Source organism: Cavia porcellus, unplaced genomic scaffold (genome assembly GCF_034190915.1).
Source record: "Cavia porcellus strain 051 isolate PalLab524CR breed Dunkin Hartley unplaced genomic scaffold, mCavPor4.1 scaffold_24, whole genome shotgun sequence".
Taxonomy (NCBI): domain Eukaryota; kingdom Metazoa; phylum Chordata; class Mammalia; order Rodentia; family Caviidae; genus Cavia; species Cavia porcellus.
Genome location: NW_026947507.1, coordinates 26,496,741 through 26,523,457, shown reverse-complemented (window position 1 = coordinate 26,523,457; position 26,717 = coordinate 26,496,741). Strand labels below are relative to the sequence as shown.

The 26,717-nt window shown below is 36.6% G+C and overlaps 1 protein-coding gene across 3 annotated transcripts in view; it reads left to right on the top strand.

The window, feature by feature from the left end:
• Window positions 1-26,717, top strand: part of Palld (palladin, cytoskeletal associated protein) — a 368,121-nt gene that overhangs the window by 3,640 nt on the left and 337,764 nt on the right. For all 3 annotated transcript variants that reach the window (XM_063234778.1, XM_013151678.2, XM_063234779.1), the window contains exon 2: window positions 10,206-11,195. In XM_063234778.1, coding sequence (XP_063090848.1) covers window positions 10,282-11,195 — 914 coding nt within the window. In that variant the 5' untranslated portion in view covers window positions 10,206-10,281. The remainder of the gene's footprint in view (window positions 1-10,205; window positions 11,196-26,717) is intronic.

Here is a 26,717-nt window from a genome sequence, read left to right as displayed (position 1 = left end):
CATAAAGTCTTCAATGAAAATTTATTAACATGAGTTATATTTTACAGTATAATAAGAGAATCCAGATGATGTAACCTTAGGGAGAAATTGTGAATCATAAATTTATAATTAAAAGCAATCTATAAATTCAGTGGCATAAAGCCCTCTAAGAAAGAATTAAGTATGCATAGGAAGTTAATCAAACTAAATAGAAGTTCACATATGAAAGCCATAGAGCTGATAATAAGCCTGAAAACACCTGTCCATAGCAATAGATGGACAGGAATCTATCACATTCAATGGCGGTTGCCAGCCCTTCCAAACCCGTGCTCTACCACGTATCTGCTTAAGATTAAGAGTTTGATATCATGCATAAATGCCACAACTCACTGAGAGGATTTGCAGAGCACCACAAGGTGACGCGGCTGCTGCCCTTATGGTGCAACTAAGGGAACCTGAAGCACCCTTCGTCTGAGCATGTCTCCTCTGTGACTGGCCCTCCCCTCCAGTGGTGGGCCATGTTCTGCAGAAGTTGATATTAATGTAAATATTTTATTCTACTCTAACATCTTTTAAAGGTAAATTGAGGTGTGTCCAATAAAAGCACAATACAAGTGCTCAAAATCAATCAAGAAATAACATGGGACCACTCTAGGTATAAGAAATTGAGCATCAGAAAAATTTTTCTCTTACTAGAATGTTAGCTTTTGGGATGGAGGTATGGCTCAGTGGTAGTGCAAAGATTAGCATGTGTGGGGCCCTGGGTTCAACTCTGCAACCAATGGGCTAACAAAAAGGTGTTAGTTCTATAGGGCAGAATAGCTCTTACAGCTATGTTCTCAGCTCATAAAAGAGGAACCCAGCATACAGTGAACACTCAACAATCAATAATTCAGTGCTGACTGAGGTAATAGAGAAAATAAGCAAATACATACACATTCTCAGTCTAAACATTTGTATTTCTATGATCTTATATATAGAAAAATCAAGGGCCAGTGATAAAACTCAGTGGCACAGGGCTTGCCTAGTAAGCACAATGTTGTGAGTTTGATACCTGGCCCCTCCAGGAAAGAAAGGAAGAAAGAGAGAAAGAGAGAGAGAGAGAGAGAGAGAGAGAGAGAGAGAGAGAGAGAGAGAGAGAGAGAGAGAGAAAGAAAAGAAAGAAAGAAAGGAAAGAAAGAAAGAAAGAAAGAAAGAAAGAAAGAAACAGAGGGGGGGAGGGAGGGACGAAGGAAGGAAGGAAGGAAGGAAAGAAGGAAGGAAGGAAGGAAGGAAGGAAGGAAGGAAGGAAGGAAGGAAACCAAAACATCACCAAAAGAACTACATTGGGATTCACCAAAATTACAGCATACAAAATCAACATATACCTGGCAAGAATGAGGTCATGGATTCGATTCCCTGTACCAAAATAATGATAATGAACATAACAAAAATCAATAGCAGGTGAGCTTAGCTCAGCAGCACAAGCACCTGCCTGGCAACACGGAGTGGTGAGTTACATCCCAGGTACAAAAAAATAGCACTGCTAGGTGCCAACAGAAATCAAAATCGCAATTTCTTTTACAATCACTACAGAAATATATGATAGATGATGATGATAGATAGATGATAGATAGATAGAAAGATAGATAGATAGATCTAGGAATAAATTTAATCGATGAGGTGAAAGATCTCTACACTGGAAAATATAAAACACTGAAGAAAAAATTTAAAGAAGTTACAAAAATATGGGAAGACATCCCAAAGTCGTGAATTGCAAACAGCAATATTGTTAAAATGCCCATGTTCCCCAAAGCAATGTAGAGACTCAATACAATCCCTATAAAAAACAAATAGCATTCTTTATGTGCTAGAAAAAGTCTAACGTTTATGTCAAACCACAAAAAAGAATGCAAATAACTACAGCTACCTAGAGAAATAAAATAAAACCACAGGAGACATTACACTACCTGATTTCACACTGCAAAGCTATAGTAATTAAATGAGCTAGAAGTTGATATAAAATGAGACGCATAAACTAATGGAAAAGGACAGCCGACCTAGAAGTAAACCCATGCATCTCCAGTCTATACACAGATGCTAAGATGTATACATTGGAGAAAGATGTATACATTGGAGAAAGGACAGTTAAACTAGTTAAAACTATAACTAGCATGTAATCCAGCCATCCCACTTTTCAACAAACACTGTTGAGAGAATTGGAAATCCACATTCAGAAAAATCAAAGTAGACTCATGTCTTACTGGCTACCAAAAACAAACCAAAAAAAAAAAAAAAACTTAAAATGAATTAAAGACCTAAATATATGAGATAAAACTCTAGAAGAAAACAGTAAAATTTCTTTAGGACATGGGAATGAGCAAGATATTTTTGGACAAGATCACAAAAATACAAGAAACAGAAACAAAAATAGGAAAATATGATTAGCAAACTAAAAAATTTCTGCATACCAAAAGAAACAATAAACTGAATACAAATGTAGCCTACACAATAAGTGAAAATATTTGTAAACTATACATCTGACAAGGAGTTAATATTCAGAATTTATAAGGAACCCCAACATTCAATAGCAAAACACCAGTGTAGTCAATTTTAAAGTTGGCAATAGATCTAAATATATATTTCCCAAAAGAAAACATGCAAATGGTCCACAGGTGCATGAAAAAAAGGCACATCCGTAATCTCCCAGGAAATACAAATCACAGCCCTATCACACTAATAAGAGAAGCTATTATTGAAAGATCTAAATATGATAAGTGCTGATGAAAATATTGAGAGGTGAAACTTTGCACACTTTCTCAGTATACCAACTGGTATTGCCATTATGGAAAACAGTATGGAGTTTCCTCAAAAACTTAAAACTATAACTAGTTGGTAATCCAGCCATCCCACTCCCTGGTATATGAAGAAATGAAATGAGTATGCCAGAAACACATGTCTGTACTCCAGTGCCCACTGCAGCAGTGTTCACAATTGCCAAGATATGGAAACAATTCAAGTATCCATCAGCTGATGAATTTATAAAGAACATGTGGTGTTTTCACAATGGAATACTGTTCTGCCATCTGAAAAAATGAAATACTCTTATTTGTGTCAACATAGAAGGAGCTGGAGATCATTATGCTAAGTGAAATAAGCAAGACACAGAAAGACAAGTAGTGTGTCCTCTCATTCATATGTGGAATTTTCAAAAGTTCACCTCATTAAAAGTTGAGACTAGAAAGTTGGTTAGCAAAGGCTGGGGAGAGCAGGGATAGGGGAAGAATGGGAAATGCTAATCAGTAGATACTAAGTCATAGTTCAGAGCAAGGATTTGTGATGTGCTATTGCACAGTAAGGTCATTATACATAACAGTAATGTGCTGCACACATCACATAGCTATAGGAAGGGATTTTCAAAGATTTTTCCAGAAAAATGATAAATATTTTTATAAACAAATGTTTCACATGACTTAAATTTTATATAATATGTACATTATATCAAACATTATCTAGTACCCCACTATTGTGTGCCATTTGATGCTTTTATGAATCAATTAAAAATGATTCTCCAAAATGCAAAGTAGAGAGTAAAGTAACATTTTATTGAATGCAGACTGTGACTGCAGTGGAATTTGGGTGGCTCAAAACAAAAGGAGGGGATGAAACATTTCCTATCCCTTTCCTATCAAATGCTACCCAGGGTTCAAAGCACATTTCCAATACTAAATCTATCTTACTTTTCCTCCACCATCTACCATGATCCAAACACTACCTATGCATTATCCAAACACATATGTCATCATAACTTCTGCTTTCATAGTGGTCCCTGTCCGGTGAGGAATGTCTCTAAACAAACATTTATAATTGGTTAAAATGAATGCAATAATAAAATACTGTTGTAATGGATTGACAACTGGTGATCAGCTTGTAACACCCAGCTGAACTAAGTCAGCGTGGAAGGCCCACCTGAGGATTGTTGCCAACAACATGAAAAGGAGAAGTGGAGAAGAAGTGGTTCTCCTGCTGCTGTTGGTCCCCTGGAGGAGCTCATTGAGCTTCTTCTCTAATATGAATTTGGCTGTTCTCATCGTCAGAGGGGCTGGGGACCTTGTGGCTGAGAATGGCTGTAGTTCACTTTGGGGGAGTTCTGGTCCTTACTTTGAACATTGCTTCCTGGATCCAGTGCAGAACCTTTAGCCTCCTGGCACAGCTCCTTCATCCCACTGGCACAGACTTTATAGCTTCCACCGCTGACAGTCAGGCCTTCACAGTGCAGAAACCAGAAGCAGACTTACATGCGTCATTGTGGACTCTAGGCCTCCAGTTAGACTTGGAAGTGGGAGGACATTGTCATGGAATTTAAGAAAGTGTTCAAGGATGAACTGGAATTTGAAAAAGAAGAGGAGAAGACATTAGATAAACACAACAGCATTGCAAAGTTATGAAGAGATAAAAGAACATGAAATTTCCAAAAAAAGCAAGAGTCCAACAAGGGTTGAGTGGCACATGTATTAGAGATGACAAGGGTGATGCTGGAGGGTCTTCATGATGGCAGGTTGTCCACAGACACAAATAAGCAGTTGTTCAATTGAGTTCATGTTTAACTTACAATTGTAGAACAGGGAAGGGGTCTGAATATCAAATGCACAAGGCCAAGACGAGTAATTTTTTCCTCTGGAGAAGAATGCAGAACTATACAAATTCAAAGAAATTAGAGAATAGCTATGAGTTATGAGTTTTAGAGGAAGATAATTAAGCTGAAATATTAATGGCGATTGATGAAGAGGATGAACTAGACTAAGGCAAAAAAGAAGAAAAGAATTTCCAGGATTCAATCTCCTTGAAGAAAACTAACAACATAGAGGTAGGAGACAGGAAAGATATAAAGGTATACAAGACACCTTTACTCCAAAAATTTCTTTGATATGACTTTCTTAAGTAGAGCACAGTAGTGTTTTTGACATTTTCCGCAATTCCTCTTTACTCCCTAAAAGCAGTATAAGTGGGTCTTTTTAGTCTAGTCCATTTTCTGCGTCCATCACACAAGCCCCGAACTGCCAAGAGCACTGACATGAAATCTCAGGGAAATAATGGAGATGTCTGCAGTTGTATGTCATTCTTTTTTATTATGACCTTTTAATTTTGGGGTGTTGACTGACATGGAAATCTCTGAAGCATAATTTTACACTGAACTTGGGCCACCTGGAAACCTCCCTCATTCATTCATTTTGAATGAGCCTTTTCCCTAGACCACATACGTGTTCCAGCAGCAACAACTGCATTGCAAATTAAATCTGAACCAGATAGGCCATAAAGCTATTATTTTCTTTTTCACTGTGCAAGCATTTTTTAAGCTACACCTAATCCTGACAACTGGATCCTGTCAGATGGCGCCTCTTTAAAACCAAAATATAAGTTAATAAGCAGGTGAGATAATATGCCTCCAGCAAACACTCCTCCTCATAACAATAAAAATTGAGCATTTTTCATCATGTAAATTTTGCTGTAAGCTTACTTATATAATGCTGTTTGTGAAGCTTTAAAATGTGTCATGTTTTGCACTAAAATATAATTGAATTAATAGTGGAACTCTGATTTTAAGTGTTTGGTTTTATTAGTCTGAGATATCGCCTAGGATTCTCAGCTGTGAAAACTATGAGGTAAATGTGTGAAGATGCATGGTTAAGATCCCGAGCTCTGGAGTCACTGCCTGGACTTGGATCTCGGCTTTCTTGCTCAGAAGGTCCAGCTCGATTTCCTTCCTTCTAATCAATTTTAAATGAAGTAATCTATATAACAGTTCTTAGCACAATTTCTACCTTCTCATAAGCAGCCTATCACTAGCTACTATTTTATCAAGCTTATTATTACCATTAGTTTTTATGTGTGTTGTATGGATCCATTAGGTCACTAGTCTTCTATTGCAGGATTTGGCAAAATTTTTCTTTAAATGCTCACATAAATACTTAAGCTTTTGTGCACCATGGAGTCTCTGTTTTAACTACTCAATCCTAACCTTGTTCTATTAAAATAGTCAATCATATGATCACATGCTACCTGTAGTTAGGAAGGTAGATCCCAAGTGTTCTCACCAAACAGAAAAGAAAGAAAATGAAATGTCTCTCACTAAAGATGAGAAAGGAAATATCTGAGGTGATATGTTCATGAGAATGTGATGATAAGTTCACATGTATATGTTTATCAAACATCAGATTATATATCTTAAACAGACTATTTTAATTATATATAATAAAATTACAATTTAATAAAATAAAACATACTTTATTTTTTTTAAAACAATGCAATCAAGAACCAGAAAGTTCTACCTCCCCAATATTCATTTAAAACCTTTCATTACGTTATTACATCCTTCTCAGTTTCGCATTTAGTTAGTTTCACTGAATCTTGCCTTGTTTTCCTCTAGGACTTTAGTCCCATAATTTCTCCAGTCCTATGCAAGAATGCAGGTCCCGCATAGACTTCAGAGTATACCTGTTCTCAGTAAGCTTGCCCAATTATGTTTCCACTTTCCATGCACGCCCAAACCTGGATCTTCTATCTCCTGCCTTCACCAGGCCTGATAAACTCTGCTGGAGAGAACTGCACAGCGATACAGATTAATGACACCATAAAGACATTACCTCTAATTTGCTATGCTTACAAATTCCTCTCAGGAAACTTTCTTTGTTTCCTTACAGATAATTCAAATGATTTCTATCTCTTGTTCTCATAAATTTCCAAATACACAACAGTTTCAGGTTAAAAGCTCTCCTTTTCACCCAACACATGCACACACACACACACACACACACACACACACACACACGCACATGTTTACATGTCTATAGGCAAACATATCCTTTATTGTTTTCCTCTTTTGATAATGGAAAGGAAAAATTATCCTGCCCCTACCTGAAGCCAAATACTCCATTTGTACTGTAACAATTCATTTCTTCTCATATTCTTAGAGGCTGAGACTGTAAACAATCCCCACTGTCTTATCTGATTTTGAGCCTCTGACTGTTCGCTAATTCCATTAGCACTTTCAATGGCCGTCTTAAATGTGGCCCATACTAAAAACAACAACAACATATAAAGTAAAAACAACAAAAAAGAAAAAAGCGTATTAGAATCCACCTTTTGGTTCTGCTACTACTTTCAATCTCTCTTCCTTTCTACAAATCTCAGAACAGTCAACTCTATTTGTAGTTTATATTTCCTTCTGATAGAAGTCTGGCTTTTATCTCTGTTGCACAGAGTGAAGCTACTGTTACTAGTGGTGCCAAATCTTCTCAGACGCTAAAGTAAAAGAGACCGCTACCTCCTCCAAGGCATTTTCTTTTCTAATTTCCATGACACCTCATTACTTTTATTTCCCTCCAATGTTCTGGAGGGTTCTCTGGTTCTCAATCAAAAGCCTTACCCACTCTTGTGGCTTAAGGATCCATAGACCAATAATATCCACCTAGCCCCTTTCTTCTTCCTGGGCTCTACATGAACATAACAAATTATCTTGTGAATATCAACACCAGAGGCTCTTCAAATGTTAATAGTTCAACTCAGAATTAGGCTTGCTTTTTCTTAACACATGTTTCTTTCACTTGTGGTATGTTAGTTCATGGCAATGTTGGTCTTATTGAGGTAAGAAATCTGTGGTTCCACCTCTATATTATTTCTGTATGTGATCAATGAGCAAGTATCATTCTTGCAACAATATTTCAGAATATTTTGCCTGATTCTCACCCCATTGTCCCTTCTGGGTGCCATCACAGCACTTTGTTCTTTTCTCAATGTAGTATTTGCCACATAAATTGTATGTTTCTTACTTAGATGTCTGTGCCATTTGTCCATTGTCTTTAAGGAGGCAATTTGACAGCTCCATATGTTGAAGAAATCTTACAGGGATACAAACTATAACTTCTTCATAGATATACAAATTATCCTAGCAAGCGTACTATTATATAAACTATTTTGAATAACATATTTTACTGCTTTATGGATATTAATTAGTTCCAAATCAACTTGCAAATTTAGTTTAGCATTCTTAATTGCCTACATATGTATCTAGTCTTTAGCACATTCTCTAAAAGGGTTGTAAAATGTTACTAGTCTGTCACTAATTAAATAGAATCTTGAATGCATATTAATTTTCTACTAGTTTATAATTCTTGCTATTTTGCCTTCTTAAAATTATACTTTAAATGCCTGTTTCTCATAAACAAAACATATTCAAGAATTCAAAATATATTAAATACAACTTTTCTTCATAAATGATTCTCTGATTACTTTAATAATCAGAGAAAAATTAGGATGTTTACATACTGAATTCTTTTGACAAAACAAAGGAAATAGAATAACATTAGGCTGACAAAATGGAACAACAATGATCAGATCACGTCAGCGGACTTAACAGGATGTACTACAAGAATTGTGAGAAATATACTTTATTAGGCAGAACAGAATTGACAAGGAAAAACTTGGAATTCAGGCACAAGAAAGTAACTATTTTTCTAGAAAGACATCTAAAATGACAGTAGAGAATTCAATTAACGAAGACACAGTAATTGATATTAAACTTTAGTATCTTTTATTAAATAAATATCTTCCATAGAATTAACAGTCTATGAATCATTGCATCCTATGCAGTGGTGCCTTCTTGAGATAGTCTTCTAGGAACCCCTTTCAACTCTTGCATATTATTGTTTGAAAGCAGCGAGTTCCCTAGATGCCATTTTGCTTTGAAACAAGCACCCCAGTTTGGGCCTCCTGAGACACCATTCCTATGGAAAGTCCCATCAAGCTTACTTGTGACTCAGCCTATAAAGTTAAGCTTCACCATACCCAGGAATCATCCTTCACTGACTTTTAGACTCAGTCTTGAGGCAAAGATCAATTCTGAAGTGTGCTAGTTCATTTCTCCTATTATTCTATAAATAATATATAGGAAAAGAATATTATACTTGGAGTAATAAGGAAAGTCATTGCCTCTCAATATTTAATTCAAAGAACAGTAGAATTTAAGCTGTGATTGATAAACACCTTTTATTTAATTCTTATTTTATTCCTATATTAATATCATCAGAAAAACACACAGTTCTGACATACGTCCTTCAAGATTAGATTAGGCCGTGGTGGCTCCCAGATACTTTTCTCTTTCCTCAGAGTCCTATCAAACTTTTATACTATTCTTGTAAGATTTGTACAATGTCTTTTCCATCTCCTTCATGCTACTGTTCCACATGAGTTTTAACTCCTTAAACATAAGGACAATGTCATTATTCTGGATCAACAGTCAGTAAATTTCATTTTCTAGACCAAATCCATCCAGCTGCATATTTGTGCAGCCTGAAAACTAAGAATGGTTTTGGGGTTTTTAAAAACTTGTTTTTCTTTTTCTGTTTGACATTTTAAACTGTTGTAAAAATCAAATGATGAATATTATTTTTTTGCTGTAAAACTAACATAAAATTCTAAAATTGATGCTCAATTTTACTGGCACACAGTTGTGCTTTCATTAAGATGGTTGATTTTACAGTACCTTGGCAAGTTAGGTAGTTACAATAGCCACAAAGTAAAAATCAATCCATCAATCAATCAATTAATTTACTATCTGGTTCCTAGCAGAAAGGTTGTAAATCCCTGGTCTGGAGCACAGCTGTTCCTCCACCACCTGAAGCTTAATAAACTTACTATCTATTGGACTAGCGCTGAGTGGATGAATGAAATGAATGTGACTTGGCATAGGGAAAGGATAAAACAATATAGTTTCAAATATCTCATTGAAAGTCAAAAGCAGATGAAAATTGGAATGGTTAAAATATATTTTATGGCTTAGGGTCAGATAAATAAAGTCAAGTTTACTAAAAATACCAACCAGCTGGTAGTCTCATAACATCAATGAAATGGGAGCTTTAATGAGGTGTGTGGATAGGAAAGAGCCCGTGAGAAGTTGTGAATGCCCTGCAACATGAATCACACTCGCTATAGTTGTATCTCTTACTTGAATTGCTCAGTACCGGTTAGGAGACACTTGATATTCACTGATAACCCTGACGTTCACTGAAATATCAAGTTAAAATAATAAATGATAAGCACAAATATACTTTCTCTTTCTTCCAACTCATGGAATGAGAAAACTGATCCATTGGTTCTCTTTGATGTTTCTCTCAATTAGTACATTTGCAATGTTATGAAAAAACATAGAGAAAAACCATTACTACTAATAATTCTGTGTTGTCTTTCAGAAGGTAAGAAGAAAACAGGTTTCAGGGCCTCTGCGTTTCCTGCTGAGAGCGAAGAGTGCATGAAGACAATTCAAATATGTCAGAGACTTCGTCCCATGACTCCTTCTATGATTCCTTATCAGACATGCAGGAAGAAAGCAAGAATGCTGACTTCTTCCCGGGGTTATCTGCTTTTCTCAGCCAGGAAGAGATAAACAAGAGCCTTGACCTGGCCCGGAGAGCTATAGCCAACTCTGAAACAGAGGATTTTGACTCAGAGAAAGAGATCTCACAGATTTTCAACACCTCTCCTGTCAGCCTCCGTGAAAATCCTTCCCACAAGGATACAAAACTGGGGGAGCAAATCTCCTCAGTAAAACCTCAGAATACTAAGCCAGCACCTATCCAGTCTCCAGCAGAAGAACCGAATGAGAGGATCTCGTCACCTCTTTCAAGGAGGAAATCTGCTGTGTCCCCCCAGTTTGCTAGACCCAGTTACATCCGGAGCCTCCGAAAGGCTGGCAAACGCGGTGCAAAAACTCCCAACACAAATGCAAGGCCCAAACCAGCTCATCAAAGTAAAGCTGGTCCCCACAGTGAGCTCTGCGACAAGGCGGCTAATTTCATTGAGGAACTGACATCTATATTCAGAGGGGTAAAACCAAGAAATAGGAGCCCGAATGGGGAGTCTTCATCACCAGACAGTGGATACCTTTCTCCTAAAAATCAATCATCGGCCCTGATGACTGCCTCGACCAGCCAGAGCCCTACAGAAGAGCATCAAGAGATGGAAGCAGAGGTCAAGTTACCTGCGGCCAGGCACTGCTACCAGGCTGACCAGAACATGGCCAGGCCACGGTGTAACAGCATCTCTCCCCTGCAGCCCTCCAAAGCCCCCCACTTACCATCTGCACCTCGGTTCATCCAGAAGCTAAGGAGCCAAGAAGTCGCAGAAGGAAGTCGTATTTATTTGGAGTGTAGAGTCACTGGGAACCCAACCCCTCGAGTCAGGTAAGACATTTGTATGAATTCCAAATGGTTTTGTTGTTCTTTGAATGTCAGAGGAGGAAAGACTTTCTGTGTACTTAGCCCGCTGGTCACTGAGGCACAGTTTGATCAAGTACCTGCAAGGCAAAAAGCATCTCAACTTGCAAATTCTAGTAGCCCTAGTATCCCTGGAACAGTTTTTCTATGCTACTAACTCAGAAAAAGATCACAAAGATGTGATGACCAAAGAGGAGTGCAATCAGGTTGTTTTGTGGGACTCTAGAATTAATAACAACCAGGACAACTTAACACATGATGCTGATTTGCAGAAAACACGGAGAAAAGTATGTATTTGAATATGAACTGCTGAGAGTAGTCAGAAGTTGTCAGGAGACTGGAAGTTTCATCTCAGAACTTAGCAGAGGCCATCCATAAGAAGAGTCCAAATAGATAACACAGTCCAACTAGATAACACAGGCTTACTTTAGTGCCTGCTACACCTGTACATAATCAGTAAAGATAAGTGCACGTACACACCTCCAATATTGATGCAACCAAAGACAGAACTTTTCTAACAAAGAAAGAGAAACCAACTTGGAAGTAGCAGAAAGCCCATTATTTATGCACAGGTTCTGGACATGAAAGAATAGGTGTAACAAAATATGACGAGTACACGCTTAATAACTCATGGCACCATGTCCATTATACTTTCTATGCATTCTCATTAGTTTCAGACTTTACACCTTCTCCTGTACAAAAGGATACAGAGAGGGACCGGGAATCATACTCATCATGATTCCACTTTTTATTAGTGATGTTGTTGCACTGAGATTACCTACTAACTTTATTATTCCTTATTTCTCGATTTCAAGTGCCAAAATGCTGATAGTATTTTGTCAGAAATATATTAAAAGTTTTTCTTTTGTGAATAATGAATGTTTTGCCTAAATTATATAAATATTAAAAAGCAAATGCAAAATAGTTTAATGTGGAAATATGGAAATATAGACATCACTGGTTAAAAATTGAAACAGTGGTGTTTTTAAAATTAACAATATTTCAAAATTCACAAACTAAGCATTTCCCCTTATATTGCGAATATACTCTTCGGTGGTGTTGGTTTCTTAGTTATACAGATTACAAAACATGAAGTAAGCATCAGCATTACTGACTTAAAAGCAGGTATTTTTTCTCCCAACCAATTTGTTCAATTAATTCACCTTGTTAGTTTTTGCAGTCATTTTTCCATTATTTCTTTTTGAAACTGACAGCAGGGGGCAGTAAAAAACTTCTTAATGTGTTCGTATAATTATGTCATTGTAAAGTCTGCGTTTGTGTTTTCCATTAGAATTTTATTTTCTATCATTTACCTCCAATAGGAATGAAATTATTTCTTTTAAGTTCTATTTCCATTTTTAAAAACACACTGATTTTGGGAACAAAGAATATACTGACTGTCGTGCAAAGCAGTTCCACCACTTTTAAAATAAAACACCATTCCACATATACTTATTTCCAAAATAACCAGCTTCCAAATGCATTTACAGTGCAAGTATACCGTAACATTTCAAAAGTGATATAAAGCAACCCATTTAACATTGAAGGATCAATCCTAGTGAGCAGACCATAATTTCTGTATTAAAATTTACTTAACCATTTTGTAATTCTAAGGGTCACTAAAAATCATACTTTGGCTTCTTTTTTTGCTTGTGGATCCTGGAGTGGTTAATTTCCTTGATAGCTACAGTATGATGAGCTTAAGTAATGTTTTCTTGTCATCTCTCAGTGTACGAAATTCCATGACCAGTGTTGATCAAACACTGCAAGTTACTCCTTTCTAGAATTAAGCCTTTGACATAATGCTCCATTGCTTAAAATTAGTGAACCATTTTTGTATCCTCATTTTTGTTTTGTTTTGTTTTTTTTTTTTTTGAAAGGGGAAAATGTAAATACCTACTAGAGTTTGTGGGTTTTTTTCTTTTTTTAATTTCTGTTCCAAATGTCTTGGTCATCTACGTCACATATTTGTATTTGTAACAAATACCTAAGAACATTGAGCTCTTTTGACCACAAGAGACATATTACAGTTAAAATCTTTGAAGGAAATGTTGTAGAAGGAAGAAAACACTTAAGAAAGAGCACGGGGCCATTAGAATCTAGCTCAGGCTGCAGCACTCTAGGAAAACCTGTATGCAGACACTGGAAAAGCCTCTTAAACTGGAACACCTTCTCCCAGGGTCCCAGAAGCAGCTGACAGACTTATGGAGAGATGTCAGGGGAATCTGAAGTTAGCAGTAAGCTAAGGCCTAACAGGTACTATTAGTTGCTAAGTGGAGAGAGATGCAGTGTTGAGGAGTTGGCAGCTGTGCTGGGAAGGAACAGCGTGTGCAAAGTGGACGAGTTCAGGTGTTCAGGGATGCATCACTGACAAGTATAGCAGTAGATGTCAGCTTACATATGCAGGGACTGAAGCACAGGGAGAAAATCAGACGCTTTGAGATTTAGAGACGTGAAAGCAGAACCACAGCTCCAGAGGGACGTAAGGACAAAGCAGTAAATAGTGACTCAGTTCGAAGGAAACAAGGCAGGATTTTAGTGACTACATTTGTGACAGATCCAGAATAGGGAACCAAATTGCTATATTCGCATAGTAGAGAAGCAGGGAGAAGCCAGTCCAGGTATTTCAAGGCATTTGTATTTAGATACACTCACTTCACCCTTCCACATTTAAGGGACACCAGTCATAGCCACAAAAAGAGTCTATTTCCCTTCTTTATTTTTGTATATCCAACAAAATCTCAACAAAAGAGGGCAAAGCTGATAGAGGAAAAGCTGTGTAAAATAATTGAAGTTATATGCTTAGATAGTATGTGAGTGATATGCAAATTATCTATACCCACTTGAATTACTGCATTAAAAAAGCATGTCAAAGATTATCTGCTTTTCTAATTTTGTCCTAATGTTTCATATCTTTCGTGCACTACTTCAGAAGAGCATAGACATATTTATCTTCCATTTTTTTCCACCCCCAACTTTGTGTTTTGATACAGAAAAATCATGAAATTCGTTAGTTCAAAATTACTTTTGATGTCTTCACATTTTCATGTTAGACTTCTGAAAATAGTTTATTAGAGCAACTATATATTTTAAACCTCTTACTTGTAAGATAACTGAGGAAGACAACTGTAAAATGATGTACCAGGTAACATAAATTAGTCATAAAGGCTAGAACAACCCACACCATCTGACTCCTGGTCCTGAGCTCCAGTGACAAGTGAGAGGACTTTGCAGTGACACTTGCTGTCTTGTTAGCTGTGTCTGGCTTCTCAACCACCTCTAGAAATGGAGATAAGTAGACCCTCTGCATTTAAAGATCTTCAATGACAATGGTAGCATAATAATTTCTAGAATATTTTTCTGTATAAGAAAGCCCTAGTCCTTCATAGTTATTCTTCCCTTTTTTCAGTAAGCTAATAATAGGCAACATAAACCAAAAAAGTTTTTTAAAGAACGCATATTCTTTGCCAAATAGTTACGAATAAAACACAGCATTACAGATAGTGGTTCAAACAAGTCCTGATATTCAGACTATATTATAAGGTAATTGTGTATATATGCATAAGGAAAAAAATGAAACACTTTCAAACACCCACCTACTGCAGTAAAAGTGAAATTCAGCAACAGTCCAAACATGTGCTTTAATACTCTAACTACAGTTAGTCATAATAGATCATAAGATGCCTATTAGGTCATCATTACTAGTCTTGTAAAACTTTATTTAATATAGGTAATTAAAATTAATTAAATTCTTTCTTTTTGTAATCAAAACCCAGCACCTCCAGTGCCTCCAATTAGTTTACATTAGCAAGACTTTGATCATCATGAAATGTCAAACAATAGGATTATCCTATCAAATCTATGCAACTCTCTCTGTAGAAATTTCCATATCCTGAAAGACACTAACATCAAAAAAAAGCCATTGAGTACTTTTCTCACTAAGGTATCAGTATATAGTATATCCCATTTATTGATTATATTGATTGGAAAATGTGGCAACAGCACCACTATCCAATAGCTTATGAATATTCAATACCCACACCAGCCACAAGACAGTCTTCCCTACAGACCTGCATTATGGCAGATGTTCCTTTCTGGAGCCTCTATACTTTCTGTCTTTTTGCTGGGAAGGCTTTCCTCCAAGATGCATACAGGACTGACTCCTTCCTCTTTTTTGTATCTGTCCTTTAAGTCTCCTTTAATGTCACCTTCAGTTTATGGCTTCCCAACATTACCCTTTGTAAAAGAGCAGGTCCTGCCCACCCCACTTGCTATTCCACTCTATGATGTGTTTTTTTCCCACAACTCATCTGGCACATTGTACAATTTACTTGTTTAAGTTTTTTTCTATCTAGCTCCTTAACTACAGTGAAAAATCCTTGAGTGTAATGATTTTATCTATTTTACTCATTCTTGGCCTAGAGGCCTGTCTAGCATGTAATAGATACTCGGTAAATACGTGTTGCAGAACTACATGACTGATTTCCATTCCTAGTATATACCAGTATAAGAGTCTTCATAGGAACATTCTTTTGAAAAAAAAAAAAAAACTAGGAAGACTAAATATTCACCAAGGAAGAAATGAACAAGTTAAATTATGATGTATTCATACAAATAATAAACCAAAATTGTGCATAAAAAGATATCCCAAAACTCACAATATCAACCAAAAATAAGTTTTAAAAAGTACACACAAATTTAATGAATAAATCTGTTCAAGTTCCATTTTCAAAACAGTTCAACCTCAGATCTACAGATATAAGAATATATAGAAATGCACAGGAATGATGAATGCTAAATTCCACTTAATAATAACTACAGAGATAAAAAGAATATGATGGATAGGGAGTACAGAGGGCTTCAACTATTTGCAGTGCTTTAATATACACAGTAGAAACACAAATATAAATTGGTATTTTAAATACGATATTGAAAAATACCAACTTTTAAATTTTACTCTACTATCCATTTTGTATATTTGGTAAGTCCTGCAGCAACATTTCTAATAAGCTGCATGATTTAATACATAAAATTTACCCAAACACTATCTTGGTGACTAGCATTATAAATTGAATAGGCTTGTTCTTAGCCATTTGCTCTTATGAGTTATACACTAATCAATTTTTGTAAGTTGTTTTAGTTAAATGTCAGGACTTTAAAATTGTTTTTTGTTTTGGTTTTGTGTTGTTTTAGAAGAGCAGTGTTCGTATTCAGTCTCATGCCAAAGAACTTTTATGATATAATTCAGTTGCAGAAGGTAGAAAAATCTGTATCTGAGCTTCTGATTTGTAAGAAAAAGTCTACATTTAGACCCCCACAGCCAGAGGGTCTGAAGATTAGCAAGAGTCCCTCATCCCCATCTTACCAATCCAGCTGCCTCTCTGCCAGCCTCATTTTCAAGAATGAGAGTGAGAAAAATAAGACAAAATCCATAAGAAAACAAAACCTAACATTGCAATTTCTTATTTTTCCATTCTTTTGTGTTCAAGTTTCTTTTAAATATTTTTTTCCTTTCTAAAGGATTTTATTTTATTTTATTTTATTTTATTTTATTTTATTTTTTAGTGGTTCCAGGGATCAAAACCAGGGCCTTATGCATATTTTCTTTCATTTTCGACACAGAATAAAAAATTGAGTCCTTTCTATTTCTCATAAGCCAATGAATGTTCTGTAGAACTTCAAATTTCTGTAGAACTAGAGACCAAAGAAATTAAACAACATATTGATACCTTTACCCAGAGAAAAAATGCAGGCTTACCTGACTCTTTTGAAGATAATTTTTGTGGTTAAGGAATTAAAAGAAATGGTCTATCTTGATGGTTTGCTCTCTTTTCTAGGCTTTCCACCCGTATTCTACCCCACTTCCCAGCTACACCTGTCCCCTCATAATTCTTACTTTAAAACTCAGTTGTACCGCTGTAGTTGCTTAAGGTCAAGGTCATTGGAAATAAGCCTGTTGAGTCTTTTCCTATAGACCGCAGTGAAATGGAGTAACTTGGTATCACCAAACTCAGAAGATGCTGCCCGTTTTGTATAATCGCCATTTAATGATTTGTACAATTACATTGTGGCAGAAGATGCTTTATCACCTCTTCCTGGCCAACCAGCGACACCATGCTGCTAGGATCATTTGCTAAAGTTTGTGATATCCCTGATATTTCTCGAGCCAAAACGCAGTCTCGATATTCCAGGCAAATGTGAAGAATTACTCAAGTTGAAATTTTTAATTGATTATAACCACTCTTGATATTTACCTAAATAACAATATCAATTAGACCTAAGCATAAGTTTGTATTTCAATGGCCAAGTTTCTGTATTTAACAACAACAACAAAAACTCATAGACAAATAGGTTACTCACAGGGAATCTCTTCAAAATTAAAAGTTTGCTTGTGGAACAAGAATCAGACACACCTAGTAGCTGACAGTATGAATTCTTTGAGTAAGAAAAGGAATCTTGTCTCTGTCTTGTGTTACTCAGGTTAATCTGGCAAATTATTTAAGCTTTCTGGGCCTTACTGGACTTTCTAGTAAAATAGGAATAACAAAAGTACCTACCTCATAATACAATTATGTATTAGATCAATTAAAATGGAAAGCATTTAAAACTGTCAGGCATATAGTAATGTCAGCAAATAGGAACATACTTATAAATGCTCATTAAGGTACTTCTATCACTTATTGCTATTGTTTTAGTATAAACTCCCTACATCCTATCACTTATTGCCTTTGTTGTAGTTCAAACTCCCTACACTCTATCTTCACAAAAATCTTTGAATCTATTTCCTTTTTTTAAATCTTTATATTGCAATTTTCTTTCATTTTGGTAAGTATTCACAGTAATACAGCACTAATAAGAAAGGAACTCTTCAACATTATAAGCCAAACAGATAATTGAAAAGATATGTAAAGGATGTTAAAAGGTGATTCTGGGCTCTTTTCAGGAGTTTTAGATTTGTATCTCAGGCAATCATCAAAATCATTATGAAGAATGCCCAAGAGTTATGGGATATTTTTGCTTGATCTCTATATTACAATTTTCTAGAACTTTTTATTGCACAAATTAATTTATTGCTGTAGGGAATCGGATCAAAATTAAACAAAAGTGATTTCTTTCTAACTCTGCCCCTCCCTTGTACAACTAATTTATCTCCCCCATCCTGTCTTTAATCCTCAAAGGTTAAGGTTAGCTGAATCATGGATTACTGTCAATTGGAAAATTTGGAAAGCTTTCCAAAAAGCAAACTTCTTTGACCATTGTTTTCTTGCTGTTCTTTAAATTGTCTACCAATTCCCCTCCATTTGTTTCAATGGGATTTGTTAAATATTTGTTAAAGTCGATTAAAAGTGGTTTCCCAACACCTTGCCACTCCCTGTTTTGTATTTTCATAATTGAAGCAGGAAGAAAACTCTAAAAATAATTCAAGTAACAAATACACGCTTTCCTTTCGCTAGATAAAGCATCTTTTGTTTTGTTTTTTTATTCCCTATCAATTATTCTACCTACCACATTGCAAAGCTCTTAAAAGGAAAAGAATGTGCTTTTTTGAAGCTTAACTTACTATGCAAAGTTCTATAAATAACTGTTTGTGAAAGAATTCAACTCAACAGTGTTAGATATCTTCACAGACAAAACTGTTCAATGCCTCAAATCCCCTCTGGAGCCCCAATTTAGGGACTTGACATGTTTCTTCATTCGCCTTGGGGCAACACCTTATCATGGATCACTGAACCTGTTTAGGTATAATTACAGCAATTCAAGAACTCCACTTATACACTACATTCTTTTGACGCTTAGGAGTTACTTTATAAATATAACTGTAGCAAACATATTTACAAATCTGAAACTCGATATAGCTTACTGTGCTAACCAAGATGTGAAAATGGCCACAAGCTAGTGTATCCAAATGATGCGTAACAATAGAAATAATTCTTTCTTATTTGATTTTAGATTTTTGGAGCCAAATAATAGTCTCATACTAAATATTTGATGGGAATAAACTGTTAGTCAACTGAGCACTGATACGGAAATCCATTGAAAAGCAGAAAAATGACTAAATGCAAGTGTAAACCTTGTTCTCTTGGTTATGGATTTCAACAGTGGACTTTTAGTCCATTTATCAACATACAGTAAGTTAGGTCACAGAAATAAGCTGCCATTCACTGTCTTTATAATCCACATAAAATGGGTAAGGAAACACAAATTGAACTCCCCTGAGAAATAAGACGTTTTTACTTATGGTGGCAGAATTGAGATTTGGTTGCTGGAATTGGGGGAGTTTTTGTAGTGAAAATAGAAAAACAAGGCTGGAAGAAAATATTTCCCCTAATGGCAGAGACTCTTCTTAAGGGAGGGATGAGGAGGAGGGAAGGAAAAAAGAAAGGAAGGGAGGAAGGGAGGAAGGAAAAAGAGAGAGAGAGAGAGAAAGGGAGGAGAGAGAGAGCCAAAGAGGAAGGCCATGGACAAGAGACAGTCCAAGGTCATGCTTCCATGATCTTCCCCATTGAATAAACTCCCTTCCAAATTTTATCATCTCCCAATAATGCCACTGAAGTATAAATCCAACAATGGTTTAGCTCGCTAATAAAGTTAGAAACTTTATGATCTAATTACATTTCAAAAGCCTCATCTTTTAACGTATGAGCTTAGGGAAGGGCATTTTGTATCAAAATTGTAATGCAAAGAAAGATCTTCAAAATCATTTTTGCTGTCTTAGAAGGTACCTCAGACCAACTGCCTTAGCAGGATATGCTTGTGCATGGTGGGAGCACTAGATGTGCAAGTTGATAAAATTTAAGGAGAAGCAGGAAATATTTCTGATTCAGTTGTGAACTTTAAAGCACCACGGTTGGGGATGAAGAATTGTCCACATCATTACATAAACTGAAGTATGATGAAGGGACCAGATTGGAATAGTCCGCTTTCTAAATGGATAAGAGCAAGAAGACATCACTCACAAATAAGAGGTAAGGGCTTAGCTAGGTCAGCTCCCTCTTGTCTAGGGCTTTATTGTCATCTAATTAAGAGACTTCAAAAGTGAACTGCAGAAACTTGACAACGACATTTCAGCATCATATAAATCTTTGCAGTCACTGGGTAGAATTACATAGATCTTAATGTTGCAGGAAGTTAGAACTAAAAGATCATTTTTATTCTTCTCAGTTCTGTGGTTGTCACTCTAAAGTGAAAAGTTAAAATAATTTCTTCTTATTTTACATACAAAACTACCAGAGTTAAACCTTCATGACAGTTGTTATCATTCACCCAAAATTATTACGTTTAATAGTAGTAGTAGCTTACATTTCTTGAGCACTTAGAATTTGCCAAACACTCTTTGAAAGGTCTTCCATGTTTCAATTTTCTTTCTCCTACAGGCTGCACAGTGTCATGTTTCTCGGATTCTGGGACAGATTTTTCAGCACAATTAATATGTCAATAGTCAGAACACGTCTTATAGAAGGGAGCACTTTATTATCACTGTCAGATGACAGTCACAATATGGTTGTTGTAGCTTGTGCACACACATACATTTAGCTACAACTGTTCATTTTGTCACTTTAATTATCTGCCTGGTTGATGCTTGCTGAAGTGTCCGCTGAAGGCTTATATGTGAAAAACTTGTTCAAAGCCTGTGGTGCACACAGGCTTTTTAAGAAGTTGAGCTGGCTAAGAGGAAGCCAGGTCACTGAGGTGCACCCCTGAAGGGCAGGAGATTCCTACCCCTCCCTCTCTCTCTGCTTCAGTCACCTCAAAATAAGCAGTTTCCTTTGCCACTCACTCCCAGCCATGATATGGTACCTTGCAAGAGATCTAGAGGCGACAGGGTCACCCAACCAAGGCTAAAATCTCTGAAACTGTGAGTCAATAAAATCTCTGCTCCCTTTCAGTTGACTTCTCCTGCTTCTTTTGTCACAAGCATGAACAGTTGACTAACACATGCTGCTTGTTTCTTTATAATAGTTCATAAAATAATGGTATTCTGTGGTGACTGACAGGTAAGAGTTAATAACTACAAATTTGTTAGCTCCGTTAAAAAAAAAAAAAGGAACAAGACAGAATTTGTACAGGAAAACTGGTTAATTGTCCAGTTAATGGTGGAGCTGAAATTTGCACCACGGCAAGCTGAAATCTGTACTTTTTCACTACTATGCTATAATGCCAAACACAAAATAGTGGAGCTCACAGCCCTTTGTAATGATTGGTAACCCAGCAGAGTTTGAAGGAGTCCCAGATTAGAAACTTCTAACATGATAGCTGTTGATTATTTCTCCAAAAGCAAATGCTTATGAATGGTGTCCTTCCATTGTTCCAGACAGTGCTTTAAAAAAATGGGGAAAAAAAGAGCCATGGTCAATTAGTTGGTGTCTTCAAGAAAAAGTGAGTACAACATACTCACAGTACTACAAACTCACAGCCAACTTTGCAGTGCTGACACAAGGGAGGGTCAGCACTCTACTGGTAGGATTTGCTATCAGTGCAGTGTATGAGGGCATGGCCGTGTAACCTTTAGTCTCAGCATCACTTAGCTAGGTCTCTGTCCTTTCTCATAAACACAGCAGTAATGCCAAGCAGAACATCAAAAATATGATCTTTAATCCAGTTCGATACTATTTAATTTCTATGTTTAGCTGCCAACATTTTAATTAGGAATGCACTGGCATATGTTGGCCCCAATCCTGTTTACATGGAATTACACTGTGTGCCAAGTACAAGGATAAATCATCGCTGCGTGGGTGAAAGAGGGACAGGATAACAACAACAAGAACAACGGCAACAACAAAAGCAATGCTTCAGCCCTGGTGATTTCTGAGCCCATTATAAAACCCAGCACAATGAAGTAAATTTTAAGGAATAAATAATTTTAACTTTGAACAGGCAGCTATTAACAGGGAAGCGAGGTTAAAGAAAGCAGATTAACTTTTGGGCAAGGCATTGACAAGTGGAGTTGCATTAAAAGTCACTGAGCATGTCAAAGCGTATTCCTCATCAATGTAAAGATCAAAGGGGACCAGTTGGGGAATTAGGGTCAAGTGTATGTGTACAGACAAGGGAGTTTTCCAGGAAAAAAATGATTGCCTCTTTTGAGACAATTTCACTTACTGGAAATAAGTCTTACTTGAGTATACATAAGAAAACTCCATACATAACCAATTTATTTCTTAGTATTTATAGGAAGTTTTTATTTGGAGAAGATCACAGCATATATGATTGTTCATGGAATATGCCCATGTGCTGCCTCTAACAACCAAGGCCATCATGCTTTCTAATTACAGAAAAAACAGTTTAAACAACAGCTCTTCCACAGGAAAGCAATCAGGGTCCTCGCTGTAGTATGAGAACTATTGTGCTTGGGTGTTACTTTTCCCTTGCAAACCCTAGCAGGACATTGCAAGTAAAACAAAGAATGCTTTAGCAAGGTGTGTCTCTCCTTCTCCAAATCAAAGTAACTTTATGATCCCTGTATAATATATACCTGCAGTACTTATGCTTCCCATTAACAATTCACACCTACCAACTCCCTTTCATCTACAAGTTCTAAAATCTGAACATGTATTCACCCAGTGTACCTTGTCAAATGGCTTTCATTCTTTGGAAGTTGAAGATATGTCCCCTATCGAGGCCTGAGCACAGCCCTCTTCCTTCTGGCAGAGAGCTCAGCTCTCCATTCACCTCGAGTGTCCGTAGACCTTGTTTTTCTTGGGAAATAATGTTCACACATTGTTACCTGAAATTCAGAACATGCTGTGCAGCCTCAGCAATTTCTTGGCTCTATATGAAGTCATCCTCAAGTTCTCCATCGTCACACATGTGTTTCTTCTCTTCTTTTGATGCTTTTCTGGCATTCAGATTTTGACAAATTCAAAAAAGATCAAACCCAGCCAAACCTGTCTTTTATTACACATTGCTCTGTTTACAATGTAAAATTTTCTCACTTCCATGGAATTAGAATAATTTGTGATCCAAACTAAAAGACAAGTTGAGTTCATCTTCTCTCTCCCTCAGATTTTTATTGCAAATCAGTCCTATTTCACCTTCCAAATATGGTACTAGCTCATCTTCCTGCCTCTCTTCCTTCCCTGAGACCTGCTTGCCCCTCAGGTGGGTTTACATCAACATGATTTAGCTTTCCTTTAAGCATAACACTATACCTGCACTAATAAACCATGCTTAATATCCTTGAGATGATGAGGCAGCAGTTATTAGAAGTCACCTGAGGCTCTTGGTACCTAGGCCTTCACTCCATGGTGATATTTAATCAGCCAGAAAAGGTAAACTGCTCTTAGATTTTCAGAGCCATAAGCAAGCTGCAAGTCAGGAGTTAACCAGGGAGAAGCAAATAAAGGCTCCATATAAGAAATCACCCCAAGGAGAAATGATAAGAGGCAGAGCTGGAGACAGCTGAGGACTAGACCTTCCTGATGTCCATATCCCAGTGTTTTCAGATCAACCTCTAGAGCAAAGAAATTAATAGGTAAGAGCCTCCTACCCTGTCCATTATTAGTGGCATTTGTCTCAGATGCTCATGAAGAAATAGCTATTTGGTCTCAAAAACAAGCATGATATGAATCATTCTTGAAGAGTGATGCTGATGGGATTACACCAGTGAATGATGGGATTGCTTCCTTGTGACTGTCAATATACATATATGGAAATGAGAACAATACCTCTTTTCATAATATCATTCCACATCTTCAAAAACCATTCTTAATAGAACAGGAGGGTATTCTTTTGGTTCAGGCTCCCACAATATTGTGTTAAGATAAATTAAAATTCAAGTACAGCTAAGTATCTCTTAATGATAGGTCTACATTCTGAGAAACGCATTATTAATTGATTCTGTCATTATGCAAACATCCTAAGAGTGTGCTTCAGAAATGTAGAGAGTAGAAGGCAATCATTTCATGGGGCCTCTTGATGCAATCAAGAGACATGGTAAACAGATGTCTGTGACTACTGCCAATGTAACTTGGTGTGTTGTCTTATAGCAAACTGATTTTATAAGGAAGAGAATACTTTAAGACATTCACTAATACCATAACATAGTACACACACAAACCAGTGACATAGTCATTTGTCATGATCAAATTTATATACAGTACCTAGTGTATGTGCTGTACTTTTTGTAGATGTGGCAGAGCAGTAGATTTGCTTACACCAGCATCACTACAAATGTATTAGTAATATATTGTGCAGCATTATGATGGCTCCAGTGTTACTGAGCCAAAGGAATTCTTTAGCTCCTTCATAATCTTATGGTCACCATCATATGCATAGTTTGTCATCAGCTGAAAAGCACATCACTGCATTCAAGTGAGGGCCCCTGGATCTGCTCTTGCCGCTTTGCCTCATGGCCCCCTGGCTCCTTATTTTCCACAGACGCCTTCAGTGGCTCCATCTACGCCATTTGTTCCACTTTCTTATCCCCATAGGCTCCCCTGCCTGGCCTGCAGCAGACTCCAGTAGGACATGAAAAAGTTTGGGGAAAAATCCTCCCATCTGCCTATGGATTTGACTTGGTCATCCCAACTGAATGAGGGTCTCTGTTCCACATGATGTTCTTTGTTCTGCATCTGCACTCACCCTTGATCTCCCTAAGGTTAGGAGTGCTAACAGCCTCCTTTAAGCTCGGTGTGATCTCTTATTCTTTGAGGTTCTTTTGCAGCCTGACATCTTTATAGCTAGCCTTTTTGTGAAAACATCCTGTGTTAGGAGTTTGAGTGCCCTCTATTTCTAGGTGTGGCAGCTGGTACTTTCTTCATATTTCCTATCTTAGGAGATGATCTGCAGTTTTTACAATCCAGATATGGCAGCACAATCAGGTTCTGAAGTGCTTTTTCTTTAAATGGTCAAGATAAATTACTCACCAGCAAATTTCCCACCAGCAAACTTGAAAATTGTATTCCCCTTTATTTCTGTTTTCTTTTAAACCTATTAAGTAAACTTCTATTCCAATTCTATAAATTGGTAAAAGAATCACATTGATGGTTAAAATCCAAAAACACATTTGGAATCATCCATGAGTCCTCACCCTCTGGCATTCCTGTATTGCTTGTCAATGAGTAATATAGTTAGTGACACCAAATTGAATACTACATATATCTGGCATTTTTACAAAAGGTATTTTATCTTCTAATTCTCTCAAGACTTCCATGGGGAAGGCTTTGTTATTATTATTTTATTTTATTTTAAAAAGAAAAAATAAAAATAATAGCAAAACAGTTTCAAAACAGAACAGTAGAAGAGCAACACTTATTAACACACTGTGTATTGTTATCTTCATAGTAGTTATTCAAAGTACAAGACATAAGCATGAAATATTGTCCCAAAAATTTTTGCATAAACCTTTCTTTTCAATGAACTAAGAAAAACTAGCTGTATAACTACCTTAAATATCTTGTGACTATACGTATATATATGTATATATATATATATACTTTTTTCCTATTTCTCTCCCTTCCTTTCTCATTTCCCCCATGCTTTTGTTATTATAGACTCACCAGTTTATAAGGGAGGAAACTGAAAAGCAAAAATGCCATTTTCAAAGGACATACCCATGGTTAGATATATCCGAGATCTATGGTGTATCTGGAATCCCTAACAATGAAATTTGGCTATTTGGTTCATTGGCAATTTTTATACTTAAAGTGGTACCTTGGTTATTTAGTAATACATAGTAAACCTCCCCAAAACTTAGTGACATAGCAATTCACAATTCTTCCACTTACTCATAACTCTGAAGACTAGCCACCAAGAGGTGCCATCAGACATTTTGCCTCCTATTATCCGGACTCAATAAACTCTACTGAGGACAGTAGAGGCTGCTCTGAGATGGGAGTGAGGAAGTACCTGGTTTCAAATCAGGTATGCCATCAAGACACGTGTTCTGCTCTTCAAAACTTGACTCCTGTCCCCAGTCATGTATTCCACAGCACAGGGAGCCATAGGAAGGAGGAGAGTAGTTTATCTGTTAGCACACAATGCTGAGGGGCTGTACAGACTCCTACTGGACTGTGTTAACTCATACAGGCAGAACACATGAGCTACTTTACTCCTCCAGAAAATTAAGCTAATACATCATTGTGTTTTATATTTGTCTGTTTATTAAAACCAAAAACAATCATTTAATATGAAAAATGTTTGAGATAGTTCATTTTCAAGAAGAGCTATAGTTCTTGTAGTGTGAAGTCTTTGCAAACAGTAAAAGAGAACCACAAAATCAAAGATGATGCAGCCACATAGAAAATTACTGAGTGCTGGCATTTTTGCCTTTTAAAATAAACATCTCTCCCATATTTCTCCAACTCTAGTGGGATCTTGTCTCTGCACATGATGCTTCTACACTGCACTGAGTGAACTTAATTCAATATCTCCATGAGTTCTCCATTTAAAAATTTTAATTCATATTTATAAACCAAATAAACCTCATGGAAGATAGTCGGAAAGGGGACAGATGAGTGGTTTGCATCACAAGAATGGCCACAAGTGGGC